General features: G+C 38.3%; 3 protein-coding genes across 3 annotated transcripts in view; all 3 read right to left on the bottom strand.

Annotated features, from left to right (window-relative positions):
- The window catches only part of LOC146485444 (extracellular calcium-sensing receptor-like), a 175,686-nt gene that overhangs the window by 118,485 nt on the left and 41,208 nt on the right, over window positions 1-15,993 (bottom strand). The window lies entirely within an intron of this gene.
- On the bottom strand, window positions 2,049-3,714 carry LOC146485447 (uncharacterized). Its single transcript, XM_085103338.1, has one exon. The coding sequence runs from the start codon at window positions 3,369-3,371 to the stop codon at window positions 2,355-2,357; it is 1,017 nt and encodes a 338-aa protein (XP_084959464.1). The 5' UTR covers window positions 3,372-3,714; the 3' UTR covers window positions 2,049-2,354.
- On the bottom strand, window positions 8,168-12,986 carry LOC146485446 (extracellular calcium-sensing receptor-like). Its single transcript, XM_085103430.1, has 2 exons — window positions 11,335-12,986; window positions 8,168-10,044 (listed from the first exon to the last, which is right to left on the bottom strand). The coding sequence occupies exons 1-2, from the start codon at window positions 12,899-12,901 to the stop codon at window positions 8,786-8,788; spliced, it is 2,826 nt and encodes a 941-aa protein (XP_084959556.1). The 5' UTR covers window positions 12,902-12,986; the 3' UTR covers window positions 8,168-8,785.

The following is a 15,993-nucleotide window of genomic DNA, read 5'->3' as shown; positions in this document are numbered from 1 at the left end:
TCTTTAGCTGAATAAACTAACTGGGAGAAAACAATTCTAGCGAACGAAATATTGACGATGAGAAGTCCAAAGACTACTGCAAAGCTGACACAGCGTAATATATTTTAAAACAATATTTCGGCTGGCCAAACCAGCCTTCTTCAGGTTAAGATGTTACATCAACATCTAAACCTGAAGAAGGCTGGTTTGGCCAGCCGAAATATTGTTTTAAAATATATTACGTTGTGTCAGCTTTGCAGTAGTCTTTGGACTTCTCATCGTCTATTTTTCAAGTTTGGCTGATTAGATCTCCTGTGAGATCCAACGTACCGAGCAAGCAAGATCTTCCGTTTCACGGCTTTTGCAGTTTTTAAAGTTTTCGAACGAAATATTGCATTCAAACTAAATGGTCGGCTGTTGACTATGCGAAATCCTTTGTTTTTTTCTTCTTTTAAATTTTCGTCATATCGCTGAAAAAAGTTTTAATTCACCCGAAATCAAAAGAAGTATTGTTTAGTTTTAATCCTACAAAAGTTGGCGGTAACTTTTTGCTCACGGTTAGCAGTCCTTCCTTTGAAAAGCAAGAGGTAGTGGAGCTAATCACGTGACCAAGCCAGAATACTTGCGTGTTAAAATTGGTCTCGTTAAATTTCAAGACAGGAACTTTCTGCAATTCCTTGTTTAATATATCCGGCTTAGTTCTCAAATACTTGAAATTTTCTCAGTTAAAATTCAAATTTTCTGTTTGCTGAAGTTTTCGGCCAAAATTCATGAAATAACGATTGCTGGTTCTCGAGAAAATGGCGCATTTCCATTAGGCAACCCAAACACTCATTCTCTGAGTATCGGGTCAAACGCACATGCGCTGAATTTAACTGGGTTCTACGGTAAAATAAATGCAATACTGTTTGGTTCCTTGCGACCCAACTTTCTGTTAAATAAGTAGACCTTATTTAAGGTTTCTTACACTTCTTACTGGGTGATTTCAAGACAAAAAAGAGCACTTCTTAATTCATAGAAAACGGAATAAAGATATTGCTTTAAATATCGGTTGCATCAGTGATATGACACTCATTATCACCTTAAACCGCAGAGCGCGAAACCCAGTGCCGCCAAAGCTCGTTAAAAGAAAATAACACTGGTTAACTCTTAGTTATTATTCGCTTTTAAGGGACAATAAAACTTATTTGCATGCAGTCTCCATTATTTTTTTAACACTATTATGTCTTTTTTTTGTACGAGTGTCATACAAAATGAAACCACCAGCTGTTTGCTTTGAATAAATTTATTCATATACAATTTTCTGGTTCCTGTTTATATGTCTACTTCAATTTATTTTTTACGAGTACAGGGCATTAAAAAAGTGAAAATCAGATTTGTGATCGACAGCTTCAGAAACCAAATAAATGTGTTTTCTTCTTTCGAGTGTGTTAAAGTAGAAATTTGGCTTTTTTGTAAATTTTCACCTGTGCAAAGTTCACTGAACAAACAACACCGGTAGAAAAGCAATATTGCCGAACACTGTATTTGAACGGTCACTACTCAAGGATTTTATCCACAAACGCAAATGTACTATCTAACCTCGTCACATGATTTGAAAAATACCCGCAAAAAGGGTTTGTCTTAGTTCCAAAATAAGAACAGTATAAAATTATGCCCCGGTTCTTGGGTCTTGAAACGGCAAAGCGAGGGATAAACAAAGACAATGCTTTTTAGAACTATTTCCATGCATGCAATGTGGAAAAATCTTCATCAGAAATGTTGCTTTGATCATAAGGGAAAGGATGATTCGCCGTGCATCGAAAGGGAGGCCAAGACGTCATGTCTTTTCCGCACGAAACGCAAACAAGAAGTTCGAGGGTTGAGCCAAATATTTGCATATTGCTATTAAAACCTCAATTCTTTTGTGTGCTGCGCGTCTTTCACATTTTTACGTACAATAAAAGTCCTGCTGTCATTTGGGATTAATGTCTATCTGTTTGAAATCTCCTCTGAACGGTGAACTAATCTAAACACAGCTTAGTTGCACTCATCTGTCATCTCATCCACAACTAAGCAGTTTATCTTAAACGCGCATCAAAGAATGAACCCACTTCTCTCGAAAAACTTTTCCGCTAGACAACGCTGTCAACGAAATCAAAGAGTATTTGCTATCAGAAAATTCTCAGTGCCTTTTCCCATTTGGCACAGCGTTTTCATATCGAAACTTGAGCGCTAAGTGGAACGTCGATACACCGTTTAGCTTATCTTGCATTGCCCTTGAGACTATAGAAGCGAATAATTTAAGTCTGCCAGCGCCTTAATAAATTTAAGACTTAAAATGCACCTCTCTGGGACTCTTAACATGGCCACAGCAAAGAGTAAACATTACTAATTTATACGAAAACCTCTTTTTCCTCGGCATAACCGCTTGATTTCAACATTAGCGTTTCCTGAAGCTCGTAACTGCCTTCATTGCGCTTTTTCAAGCGATGAACCAGAAATATGAGCAGTATTACGGCACACGCAGCACCAGCAAGCAGGGCAACAAGGATTTCAATCGTCACAAATCCAAATAAAGTTTTCTTTTCTTCTCGCTTCGGCGAAGGGTCTTTCTGATTCTGTACACCGTTGCTTTCCTTCGTTGTCGTCTCAACTGTGCTGGGTTGTTTTGTAGTTAGCGCTGTTGGACTCGCGCTTGACGAGCTTAAAACCAAAACAGATGATGGCTTAACCGACGCTCGTGTGCTGTCACGAGTCGATATAATGGATTCGCGAGAAGAACTTTTCACGCTTGACAATACACTCGCTTCGATATCAGCTGTATTCTGTACAACGGCGCTGACGCGGTGTGCCGTGATTAAAAGCGGAGTTGTAGTAGCAGTGGCAGCCACTGCAGTCGCAAAACTAGTTATATTTACATCATGAACGAATTTTGTAGTTTTAATCACATTGGACGTCGTCCATGAGCCGATTGTCAAAACAATCGTCGAATAAACATTCGCTGTTGAAGTCTTCAGGTCGCTTACTTGTAACGCAGTACCGTTTAATTCTGGTTTTGAGTTAACGCTCCTCGCGTCCAAATTTTGATCACCGGGATCGTCACCTTGTATGTTCATTGTCTTACCGCTTCCTAAATCCCCGTTTTCTTCAAACTGGCCGTCTTCGTCGTCAATAGTTGAATGCAATTCCGCTTTCCCAACGCCAGCTCTCCTATCTGTTTCTCTTTTGACACGTACATCAGCGAACTGTTCGTTCAAAATCAGGATATTTCTCTCTTGTCCGCTAGCTTTGTTTACTTTCCTCCCAAGCGCCGGATCTTCGGCACCGATTTTGGCGAGTTTGTCTTGAAAAAAGCCATAAATTAACAAGCTGTACACGAAAAAATGAAAGGTCTTCATGACAATTGCCATTTTTCAATCTCGCGTCGCTTGAACGAGTAATTAAGACGTTCAATTCATCTCTTGTATGTCTACCTCGGTGCTTTTTCCTCGCCTTAAATCGCGCGAATGTTAAGTTCCTGTCCTTGCACTTTCTCGGGTTAATAATATCCGTGAGATGTCAAACCATTCAATCAAGTCACTTGCAGTTTTTAAAAACCCTCGAGCACGCATGTTGACATTCTGCGGTCAACCCAAGAATTCGCCGGAGCGGAAAATTGTCTAAACGTAAGCCCTAGTCGAAAATGAATAGTTTCTGCAAAGGTTACACAAAAGAATTTATTCTCTGTTACGCCTTAACAATGGCCAAACTGAATTTATCATTTTGCTGTCAGTAATAATGACAGGTATTTTTTTGTGCAGACACGTTTAGAGGCGGGTGAAGCAGGCTGTCTTTTTATTATGCTAATTAAATTGTACTCGAGTTTTCAGTGACTTTAATGGTACTGGGCTAAGGGTTATAATGTCTTTATTTCCACTTTTTTTCAAATGTCTTTCACCTTGCTTTTACTCGTCTGTAAATTAAAGCAGAAAATAATCTGATCAAACAAAGCTTTGAAATCCCTTTTAGCCAAATCATGAATAAATTTACAAGCTCTAAAATTTTAAATCTGCATGCGTTTTCGGCGATAGCATCTGAAAGATTATCAAGAGATTTCCATGTATATGATGCTATCCATAAAACATGGCCAAAAATATGAATATTTCCATAGCGAGAAAATGGTTGAGCAAAAATTAAAACACTTTTAACACCATGATATTAACAGTGAATGTGTAATTTAAATTACTACAAAAACCTATTTAAGCCGCATGTTTTAAAAATATATTTCTTTAGATAAGATATTCTTAAGCCTCTGTAAATTCAATAGTCCCAGGACTGAATGTTCTGTAAATAATTTATGCCATAATTTGTTTAGAAATAATTCTGAGAGTGCGATTTAATCTTACTAATTCACCAAAAGGATATATATTTTTCGCCACTACTTTTTTTCTTACACTATTAAATAAGCTATGTTTTACGCTGGGTGTTTTTGAAGCATCGCTGATTGAGTTACTGTTCTCATCATTTTAAACATGTGCTCTGTTTTGACAATCAATAAATATTAAACCACCTGTCTTTGAGACTTCACAACAAATTTAGCTGAAAATGAATATACCAACCGCATGCATAATGTAATGGGGTTAAAATGCTGATAACATTTTTCACATCTGAGCGACGAATTCTCCGCAGATTTTCGAAGATATGCGAAAGTTCCAATGTGGCGCTTGCGGACGGCACACTTTGAAATCATTGGTTCGCGGGAATTCTTTTAACTTTCTTGGCCAATCAGTTGTCCGGCTTATTTTCTCATCCAATGAGACGCGATAAAAATAAATATTTTAATTTGCAGATATCATATCACGGGGCATGTATGCAGTAGCTCCCAATTACTGTGACTTGCTGGCAATTTTTTTTCAAATCCGATAAAAATTAAAAGACGCCGTTGCCTAACCAAACAATGCAACATATCTCAGTTGTCTTGATTTATCTTACCTCGCAAAAAGCAACAACAATTAATTTGCTGAAACTAATCCGTACGTGAACGATTTATCGAGTTTCCTTTATCTTGATCAGACCGAGATGCAATCAAAGAACACCATGTTTTGGTTTCTTCGATAAATTACATGGTCCGCATTAGACCACATACGAGCATGTAAACTTTTTTCCCCAGAAATTTGTGACTAAATCAACTACAGCTGAAACTGGAAAAAAGTTCAAAGAGTAGCAATAACCTTCAAGGGCTTGTAAGTAAGTGGAGGAAGACAATCGGTATCCCTTAATCCTTCGACATCACATACGCGCGTCATCGACATTCAATCCAAGCATTATGCAGGATCATTTTCTACAATTTGAACCGAGTTTAATAGTCTTTTGTCTCCTGTAGCTCGGTGGTAGAGCATCTGAACTAGTAATCGGAAGGTCTTAGGTTCGACTCCTGATAGGGACACTCGGATTTTCTTTTTCCGAGTATGCCTGTATCACTGGCTGAAACAATACATCTGGACGATTTTATCGAAAAAGAAGCTGTTACGAAACTGTTTTTTAAATTTGTTTTCTTCTTTCTTTACTTTTATTTTATTTTATTTTTTTCATTTTTTATTTCCCGCCTTTCTTAATTTACAAGGGAAAAACTCTGGAAACGAGGTTGGACCGGGAGCCGAGTTTCTTCCGAAAAAACTACGATAACGCCTAGTCTTATCCGAAAAAGCTACGATAAACAATGTAATGACACCTGTCCATTAGGCATGACTGTCTTCCCATGGGATATCCTATTGTAAACCCGTGATCCAAATTTCTGTCACAGGCATCCCATAACCCGTGTCACTGGTTCCACGAGCTAAAAAGAACTGACCAGCTCCCAGTTCGCTTGATAGGTCGGTAGAGGTAGAGCACTGCACCAGTATCGGCAAAGGTCATTTGTTTTCAGGCGAAATGCAAACTATATGAATGTAAATATATGAAACATATATTTTGAACTGCTGGTGAAAGATCAAATGAAAGAAAGATCCTCGCAGTTAGTATGCAACTTAAGCAGTTGAAAAAAAAGCCTGAAAAAACCCGTTCCTGGGACCCGTTTCTCGAAAGTCCCGGTAACTTACCGGGCCCGATAAGTGTCTTTGGTGATAAATGTTTCTTAACAGAGGTCAATTTTTGTTAGCTTTGAATACTAAATTTTAAAATCTTATAATTCGATGAAAACATTGGTCAAGTATCATGTCTGTATTCACTGTGTAATTTAGCGAAAAAACATTTACAAATATTCTAACAAAAGAGCAAGGCTGATTTCACGGTCAGGGAAGTATATACTTCCCTGACCGTGAAATCAGCCTTGCTCTTTTGTTAGATTATTTGCTTTACAATTTTTTTGCTGATTAGATCCTTCACTACAGGATCCGGTACTTTTATTTTGTCACGGTGGTCCTTGCAAACACAGTTTATCACTGAATTTTACATTTACAAATATACTTCTCGGGCCCGGTAAGTTACCGGGACTTTCGAGAAACAGGCCCCTGAAGCCTGAATTTTTTTTCAGGCTTTCTTTTCGCAACTGCTTAAGTTGCGTACTAACTGCGAGGATCTTTCTTCCATTTGATAAATGCAAACTAGTTGGCATAAGAACAGCATGATGTACATTATGAAAAGCACTGAGGTTTGTATTGCCTGATTTCATACCGTGGGGGTCTGGGTACGAGTCTGTGTATTATGGGCTATGGGACTCAACACCCACATAGCCGGAAAGAGCACACCGCACTGTACAACATTTCCAAGTTTGGTGTTAATCAAGCTAATATTAGGAAAGATACAGCCATTCAAAAACTCCAAATTTTACTAAGAAATGTATGGAACGCCGGATTCTTAGAAAATTTTTAAGTTTTTGAATGGCTGTATCTCGTCTAATATTAGCTTGATTGACACCAAACTTGAGGATGTTATAAAGTTCGATGTGCTCTTTCCGGCTATATGTGGGTGTTGAGTCCCATAACCCATAATACACAGACTCGTACCCAGACCCCCACGGTTTGAAATCAGGCAATGGAAACAAGATCACCCCAGCCTCGCCTCCAATCTAAGGCCAGGTCACTAAGCACCCAACTGTAAAATGGGCTGTTTTGTCAAGTTAATGCGAACGCCATTCTTGTAACAGTTTTGCAGGTTTTACATTGCATCAACCCAATTAAGAGGTAGCACAGTATTAAACACTGTATATAGTAAATGTTTAAAGCAAAACCTGCTACCCGGAATGTCGCACACTTAGATTTCGTACTCTCCAATCTCGTGAAATTTGAAAGTGTTCCAGAAATAAATTCCTGATAAATATTTGAAATAAAATTTATCACATTATCGGGCATGCGTAGTCAAGGTCTCGAGCCATTCCTGAGATTTTTGCAAATAGGCAACGAATTCGAGGATTTCAAGAAAATTCTCACCTAACCATCTCGGGAAAAACCCTTTCTCGAGATCGCGACAAAACTTTCTTGGCTTCAAACAGTAACTTTAGGACACATTTTCAGCATTTTGGCATTGTTTTGAAGTCATTCATACAAATTGCTTATTTTTAGGACCTCATACTATTACAATCGAACTATGACAGGTTCCAAAGTTTTTCAATTTATTTGAAATCAAATTAAACATACAGATTTTTTTTTATTCTTGTCCATTCTGTTTCCTATGTAATATAGGCTAAAGTGTTCGTATTGGCTTTTCTAAAATATATCTGAATCGCTCATAAATGTATAGGATTGATTGATTTTGAGGTTTTTTTTTTTTTCGTCGCCATGGAAAAATCGATTTAACCAAGTTATTTATAAACACCTAAACCTAAACCTTCGTAGCAGATTTCATCTCAGAGATCAAATAGCAGACTTTCATGCAGCAGCCTTGCTCGTAATTTTTCATACATAAAAATTTGGACAAGACATCTTGGAAATTTCGTGCATGCTATCAAACAGTGCCTGGGATCCAACGAAGTTAAATTCGTTAGACAATGATTTTAAAGTGTGTATGAGAGAATTCTTTTCAGCTGCTTGATCAAATCTTCATGTTGTTCTCGTATGAAAATCGTAAAAAAAGATTCCTTATCAATTTTTCTATCCCGCGTTTGAGGTATACAAAAGCGTCAAATTTCACTTCCTGTTGGGTACAATACCGCGTTAGACGAGAGACTGGGGATAAAAAAAATTGCGAGACTACCGTTCTTGTATTGACGTCACAGCCGTACTATCCCCAGTCTCCCGCTTTGCGTGGTTTCGTACCCAACCGGAAGTGAAATTTGACACTTTTATACGCCTCAAACGCAGGGAAGAAAACTTGATAAGGATTTTTTTTTCGAATTTTCATACGAGAAAAACATGAAGATTTCATCGAGCAAATAATACACTTTAAAAATCTCTTGCCTCGTTCAAAACTATGCTTAAAATATAGCTGCAACAACTATTAATATCTTTTTTTTTAAATGATGAAGTAAGACCTTCAGTCAGCTGTCAAATAATTCTAGAACGGCGAGAGGAAAGAATTCAACTCAATTATTGGAAACAACTCGTGATCTGTTCTGGCGCATTTTGGAAACAAAAATGAGAACTTGAAAAATATTTAGCCTAACATTTTTCAAGTTTCAATCCATACTGGCCTACTCTGTCTCTGGCCAGAGGCACTAATCGACAGTTTTATTGCACTGGGTCGATAATTTATAACAAACTTGACAATTATTTCGTTGTTTCTGCTGACAGACAAACATTTTTGGGTTTTGAAATGCCAGCAAGTTTTCGTGATACTTCCCATTTAATGAATTCTTTCCGACATCCATTGAGCTTCATTTTGTGACAAAATGATTTTAAAGTATGAATCATTAGCATTCCTTAGGTGGAACAGAAAAAGTTCCGATCGTTACGACCGACATTTTTCGAAGTTGCTTAGCAGCGGTCGATCCGTTGCGCACGCGCATTGTATAATCGAACATACTGGCTCTCACCAGCTCGGTTTTATTTTTCTCAGGTTGAAATAAGATGATTCGCAGACGAGGGGAGAACATGCAAACGAGGGTGGTGAAGCCGGTTGTGATGAGAACAAAGCACAGAATAATACTTCTGTTTTGTACGTCGCTGTCGTAGTACGAAGGGACAAATATTATCCAGATAACACACACGGTGAACATCGTAAAACCGATTAATCTCGTCTCGTTAAAATTCTCCGGCAATTTGCGAGCCCTGTAGGCGAGATACGTCGATGGTATAGCCAGGACAGCGGCATACCCCAAAATGATCATGAGCAGCTTGTCCGCTTTCTCGCCGCAGTCAATACCGACGTGAGTTTCGTAGTAGTGCATGGTTACTTCCGGCGGAAATGACAACACCCATGGGATAATGGCGGATATAAGAACCAGTGTGAGAAGAACCGGGATCAACAGCTGCGTGCGAATGCTGTAAAAACCAGCTTTTCCTGGGAGAGCTTTCTTTTTGAAAATAAGCAGAAGACGTAAGGTTTTCGTCAGCATAAGGGATGCCAAGAAGGTAGTAATGAAAGCGAAACAGAATGGCTGCGCTTTGCAAACTACGTCGGTAGCTCGGCCTAAGTGCAAGAGAGGTAACAAGAACATGCAAGATATCATGAGTAAAATTAGCAACGAGTACTCGCGCGTTGAAGCTTTCACTACAGCGCTGTTCCGATATCTGTAAAACGCTCCAAGTACAAAAACGGAACTCAAGAAACCAATCCCCGAGAAGCCTAAAATCACACTTCCGGCTTTCGAACCCCATTCAAGGTACACTTCCGGTAGCTTCAAGCAAAGAGTGTGGTTCTCATTCGAGGCGAATCCTAGGGGACAAGCATGGCACGCTGCCTGGCCAGTAGTATTTGTGATGGATCCAAACGGACATTCCACGCACTTCCAACAGCATGGCAAATCGCCTTGAACTTTGTAGTACCCAGGTTCACATGGTGAACTGCAACGCGAGAAAGGAACTTTTTGGTTCCAACCATTCCAAGAGATATTGGTTTTGTTGACGAAATGAAGCTTGCGCGTGGCCCAGTCCCAGGTCCCAAGCGTGATAAATTTCTTGCCATGAGCGAGGTCTGGGGCCGGCTGCAAACTTTTCACCAAGTAGTTTCCTTTAAAAAAAAGAAGCGGCAAATTTATTGGTACCGAGTGTATAAAGCCGTGCTTTATTGATAAATTGTTCGGAAACCGTATATGCGTTGAAATTTTTAGACTAGTTTTGTTCTCAAAACATGCAGCCCGTTGATCTCACGCTGAGGTGATATTTGGTGGTTTCGTAGCCAGACTCCTCAGGCTCTTTGGCAAGCGCTTGGTCGCCAGGAGGCCAACCGCTGGCCAAAGGGCCTAAGGACTTTGATGGGTTCATGCCAAACGTTCCCCAAAAACATTAAAAATTTTAACCGTTATGTCAAACAAACAATAATAATTATTTCCTGTCAAAATAGGATGAAAGGAACAACATGAAATGATTTCAAATGATAAGCGCTCCTTGTTTTAGATCTAGATCCTGGTTAAAGTATAGCCGTTTAAATTTCAACCAGGCCACCAAAACTGAGTCTGGTAAAAGTACATTCGCCAACCTTTTGGGATTCTCTGTTTTAGTCTGTTTTTAGACGTTTAAGGTAAAATTTATTCAAAGTGACCTTCAACGTGTAAAGCAAAGTCAAGAAAACAAAATTATATTGTTGCATAAAAGCTGTGTTGAGTTAAAATAGCCACACGATTTTCCCAACTGAAATCTTCTACTGATATAAAAAGGCTCGACCGATTTGCCGATATATGGTGATAAAGCTGTAGCTGTGATATACACAAATACGAAACTTTTGTGAGAAATAAAGAGATGAAAATGCTGGCATTTAGTCTAAACAAAATCTTTCCTTAATTGCGTTCGTTCACCTGTCTTGATGTTGCAAAGAAAAATAATACATGTATGCATGCAGATGTTATGAAATGATACGTTTAAATAGAACATAAAAAATTAAAAATCCCATGTTGAAAGCCGTATTTGTATATAATTGATATCCAAATGTAGTGATTTCAATTTTCTAGATAAGATTCAATAGAGTTTCTAAAAAAAACTTGTAAGCACGTTGCTAAGAATTTTCACATGTTAAAATGAAGTCTGGCTCAGTATCAACGAGCTAAGGGCAAGTTATTTGTGATATTAAGATGTGATCTATTTATATGCAAAAATACGTGCAGATATTGACCTACTTCGATGCTTTCAGAAATGGAGTAGCATATCACGAAGGCAATTAAATCCATATACCACGAGATATTGAAAGATTTTACAATCCGTTGAATGCCCCGGATGAATTCCGGCGTTGATCAGTGAAGCATTCAATAAGGCCACAAAAGTGTGTCAATAGACTTTTTTTTTTAAGAAAACATGATCTACCAACCTTTAATATCGCCATATTTGTCGAAGACGATCGGAAAACCAAGCTTTCCTGTAAATGACAAATTCTTGACGTAACCCAGAAGCTCTCGAGGTTTGACTCCGTTTTTCGTTACTGCACAAGTGTGATTTGCTAAATGTCCTCTCCTCCCTTTGCATTTTATCATATCATCAAGAGCCACAGCTATAGCATAAACTGCATCCATCACATTAGCTGCTTTGTTTAACTGCAAACTGCCAGCGTTTGGTAGCTTGTCACCCGAGAGGCCAGGACAACGCACGTGACGATGCGAGCAATTTTGTTCGTTTGCTTCCGTATTGTTTTCCCTCAAACCGTCGCATTGAATTGTATTTTTCTCCTTTCTGCATCCATACGTTCCCTGCCAAAAGTCTGCAAACCAAGGATTGTGCTTGGAGTTCAGTGGCGATAGCTTCGTCAAATGTTGTTCAAATTTGTCAATATTTCCTCTACTTGGTACAATGGCCAACATCCCACCAACTGTTGAATCTCTAAACGATAAAATAGACTTCTTATCTCCCCATGAATCCGTCCCAATCCAAATTTTTCCCTCCACGTGTTGTCGCTCTGCTTCTTCCAAGAACGTTAGAGCACTTGGTATCTCGCAGAATAACACAACTACTTTTGCAAGTTTGTCCGCTTTGAGCTCACTGACAATGCGAGCAATTTGCGCTTTCGTCTCGGGAAGTGTATAATCTGGGTGAAAAAGCTCGTCAACAGAAATACAAACATTTCTTGCCTTTATTTCAAGTTTAAACGCCTCAATACCAAGCCGGCCGTAATCCTCATCAGTAGCTATCGTCGATACGTAAGTCCAGTTGAAAAATGTTACTAGATCCGCCATGACTTGCGCTTGTACATGATCAGGGGGTATTGTCCTCAAAAACGAAGGAAAGTTCGCTTTGTTGCTGAGAGAAGGACTCGTCGATGAGTAGCTTATCTGTGGAATGGACGAAACACCCAGAATAAACGCCGCCGCCTTCGATATTTTCGAACCGGCTCCTCCAATTACGGCAATTATGGAAGAATTAGAACACGTTTTGTTACTGCCAAAGTCTTCGCTCGAAGAGAAATCTAGAGCTGCATCCATCGCAAATTGTACCTCGTTCGCGCTATCCCGTATGTCGTATCCAAGGGTCACATTCGGGAGAATTTCTGTGCTGTTATTGATTTCCTCGATCGCAAATAACATTGCTTCGACCCACATCAATCCAAACAGGTTCATTCGGTAGCAACTGACAGTGCGGCCGCGAAGAGATGTGAAATGTTGAAAACGATTGTTATTAACCTGACATTTCGTTGCATTTTTCTCGCTCAAAAACACCGGAAACAATCCACCAATTATGAAATCCCCATTCAAGTTTTGTGCCCGCTTTGGGGATTTCAATGCAGATTCGTATGCGCGCAAGTTTGAAACGCGGACAACGAGAATTAAAATGAGGAAACACGCGGAGAAAAGGTGAGAAAATGTTGGACTGATTCTTCGACGCCCAGGAGTTGAAGCCATTGGAGATGTGTGGCTCTTGACCATTAGTAGATGATTGACCTTCATTGCATTATGTTTATATCAACAGTAAAATTATAAATGCGACCTTACATTTGTTTGTGTAAAGCCTAACAGCCGTCAACAGGGCGAAATATCTGCAATGAGAAATCAGAGTCAATCTATTGTCTTTTCATACAATAAATATTAATTTCACCGATCTCCAGGGTTTTACGAATAACAAAGGCATAGAAACGGTAGTTATATTTAAACTTGACCTATTTTGTCGATCAAAATTAATCCATTGTCTTACCAAGGTCGAAACTACAGATTCGTTCTTATTTTGGAGTTTAAGAGACAGTGTGTCTACATATATGGCACCTTTAAGCTTCCCAACGTATAGGGGTGGTGGTAAGAATTATTAAGATGTTTTGAATTATCATCGTGATGAAACAAAACTGGCTGAAATGAAAATATTAAAAGATTTCTATGAAACAGTTACCTGTACTTTTAAATAATTCATACAAATACAGACTTTCACTTGTGTATATTTCTTTACGTGATTTATAAGCTGTTTAAACTTAAAGCCATTCCTGTTTGCCACAATTATTTCTCCTCAAATATAGACAAATTACACGTCTTGTGCTGATCAAACAGAACTAATGTAATTTGATCCACCATAAAACGAATAAATTGGTTAAAAAAAGAAAGATAAGCGAGGTTAACTCCGTTACTTTTCTCCTTTGTGGAAAAATAATTGCAATAACCTTATTCATGTTTTTATGTGCATGCATAAAACTTAATGAAGATAACAAGTGTTTCAATTGTAAACAGATAATCGACACTTTCGTTCTCGTCATAAACCATCCCACGTCATGGGTGAAAACCATTTCACAACTCATACAACACCAAAAAGAACAATTAAACAATCAAAGACGTCTTGGCTCGAAGTGTTAAAATTGAGCTTGATATCGAGGTCCAGAGGACACAAATAGCAGAAATGAATAAACATGATTTAATATTAAATTTCATTTGCTTGTATCTTCTTGGCCTCATTCTCAAGCTGAATTTTTATAGATCGAAAAGAGCCTATTGGTTTCAAGCATTGATTTAAAGACAGTTTAAGGAAGTTGTCAATGTATTAAACCACCCATATACACAGTCCAAGTTTATCACCAAGTATTCATGTTATACAAGTCTTTAGATAGATAACATCCTATAACATACAAACGCCTATTTTGTTTTATTTTGTTGGTTGGTTGGTTTTTCACCAAAGTACATCATTGCATGAAATTTTCATGTGCGAGTGTAGGTGTAGATGTTGGGTTGGGTGGCTGGGTGGGTGAGATCAATATCTGGAGTGATAGCGGCTGCTAGTGGTGCCTTTACATGCTGACGTCCGATCTCACCCCACAGAAGAATTGCAAACCGCCATGACACTATGTGATATATGCGGTATATAAAACATAATATTACCATTACCATGCATTCTAATGGTATCAAGCTAGTGGAATTTGGACTCGCCGGAAATTTGGATTAATAAGTTATTCAAGGAAGCTTTCGGTGCCTAAATTAATGTGGAAGAAATGCGTCAGACAAAAATTGTGCTTCGGTAATAATGTTGGAAGTTTTCATAAAGAGATGGACGTCACCTCAAACATTTTAGCCGTCCTTTTATTGGTCCACATTTAAAAGGGATTTCAAAAACTATAATAGAACTTTAAGAGGGATAATTACTTCTGTAGGAAACACTACAGGACTGCAGGCTTGAAAACCTGGCTCGAATGCAGCCAAAATAGCATTTTATCTTTTCGCACAGACCTTTTGAGTAAACTTGCGACTAGGAACCCAAATATATCTTTGCTGTTGTTACATTTTTCACATTGTGGTGGTATTTACATAAGATAAGACCAAATGCCCCCCAAATCGTGATCCGGCATGGATACGCCATCTTGGATTTCACGATTCCTTTTTTTTTCCGTCAGTGTAAAAAAAAGTGGTCGCTCAAGTAAGTCCTGAAAAATTAGTTCTTTTTTCTAAGCAAAAGGTCGTAAGTAAACTTTTTCCAAACTCAGAAGTTTTCAAATAAACAGTTATTCAATGTACTCAATCTTAGCTTGTCAACATGTATGCATGAATCTCAAAGAACTTCGTTGCGCACGAAGACATAAATTCTAGAATGAATCGATTTCGTCGCGTAATTAATTGTTAGATGCCTAGGAAATATTTCAAAACCATAGCTGCGTTAAAGTTTGTTTGTAGAAACACATCCATTGCATTTATGGGATATATTAGTGGATGAGAAGCTTCGAAACCTCGCACATGCAGCCCTATTCAGTCCGACGTGATGAAACAAGTCATACTTTCACCTTGGTGGTTTGGATATTTTTAGTCAGTGCTTGGTGAAGGAAAAACATAGGTTTTTCCATTCATATCTTTAGTAAAGCACTCTGTATTTTTGAATAACTAAATTTCTAGTAATGCATTTGGGCAAAAATATAAAATAGAATCAACATGTTAAGACGTTTCAAAGTTCGAAACATCGCAGCTTTGCAACGTTCCTTTTTATATTTTTTTTTCTGTATATTTCCAAACATAACTGAAATAGTCACGTCGTCAGAAGCTCGAAAATACTTCAGCTCTACTAACCACCTCATTTCCTACCTCACTAAATATCTGACTTCAATGCGTTCCCACCATGGCGAACATCTGTTTGTTTCCTTGGTGATGTCTGTGTAACTCAGCCTTGTTCATAAGAAACTGTCAAATCAACTACCAAATGACTCTAAAATGGCTCCCTTGGGTGCATCTTTGGACTATGCAACTCCAGTGTAAAATTCCCTCCCGGTAAAACCTTTTTGAAAGACACACAGGCCGCAGAAGTTGAATTTTTGTAAAGCGGAAAACATCAAACTTAGCAAAGAACAGGTGAAGAAAGTATTGAGCATAATACGGTAAACGATATCCTAAATTTTGCCAAGATAGGTAACTGATTGTTTAAAGAAGACGAATGCATCTTAACAAAACAATTAAAAATGTCATAGAGAAGGAAATTAATTTTGGTCTGTTCATATGATCGCACGCAACATTTTACATTAACTACGTTGTTTGGACAGGTTCCAATAAAGAAAAAATTACTTCATCGTATTAGTTCATCCATG

This window comes from Pavona decussata, unplaced genomic scaffold (genome assembly GCF_977016875.1).
Source record: "Pavona decussata unplaced genomic scaffold, jaPavDecu1.1 SCAFFOLD_26, whole genome shotgun sequence".
NCBI classification, from domain to species: domain Eukaryota; kingdom Metazoa; phylum Cnidaria; class Anthozoa; order Scleractinia; family Agariciidae; genus Pavona; species Pavona decussata.
Note: the sequence above shows the minus strand (reverse complement) of the source record. Positions and strands in the feature narration are given on the sequence as shown.

Coding starts and splice junctions, on each gene's coding strand:
- LOC146485447 (XM_085103338.1), bottom strand. CDS start 3,371: ATGGCAATTGTCATGAAGACCTTTCATTTTTTCGTGTACAGCTTGTTA.
- LOC146485446 (XM_085103430.1), bottom strand. CDS start 12,901: ATGAAGGTCAATCATCTACTAATGGTCAAGAGCCACACATCTCCAATG. Junction 10,045..11,334: donor CAAATATGGCGATATTAAAG/GTTGGTAGATCA, acceptor TTTTTTTTAAAG/GAAACTACTTGGTGAAAAGT.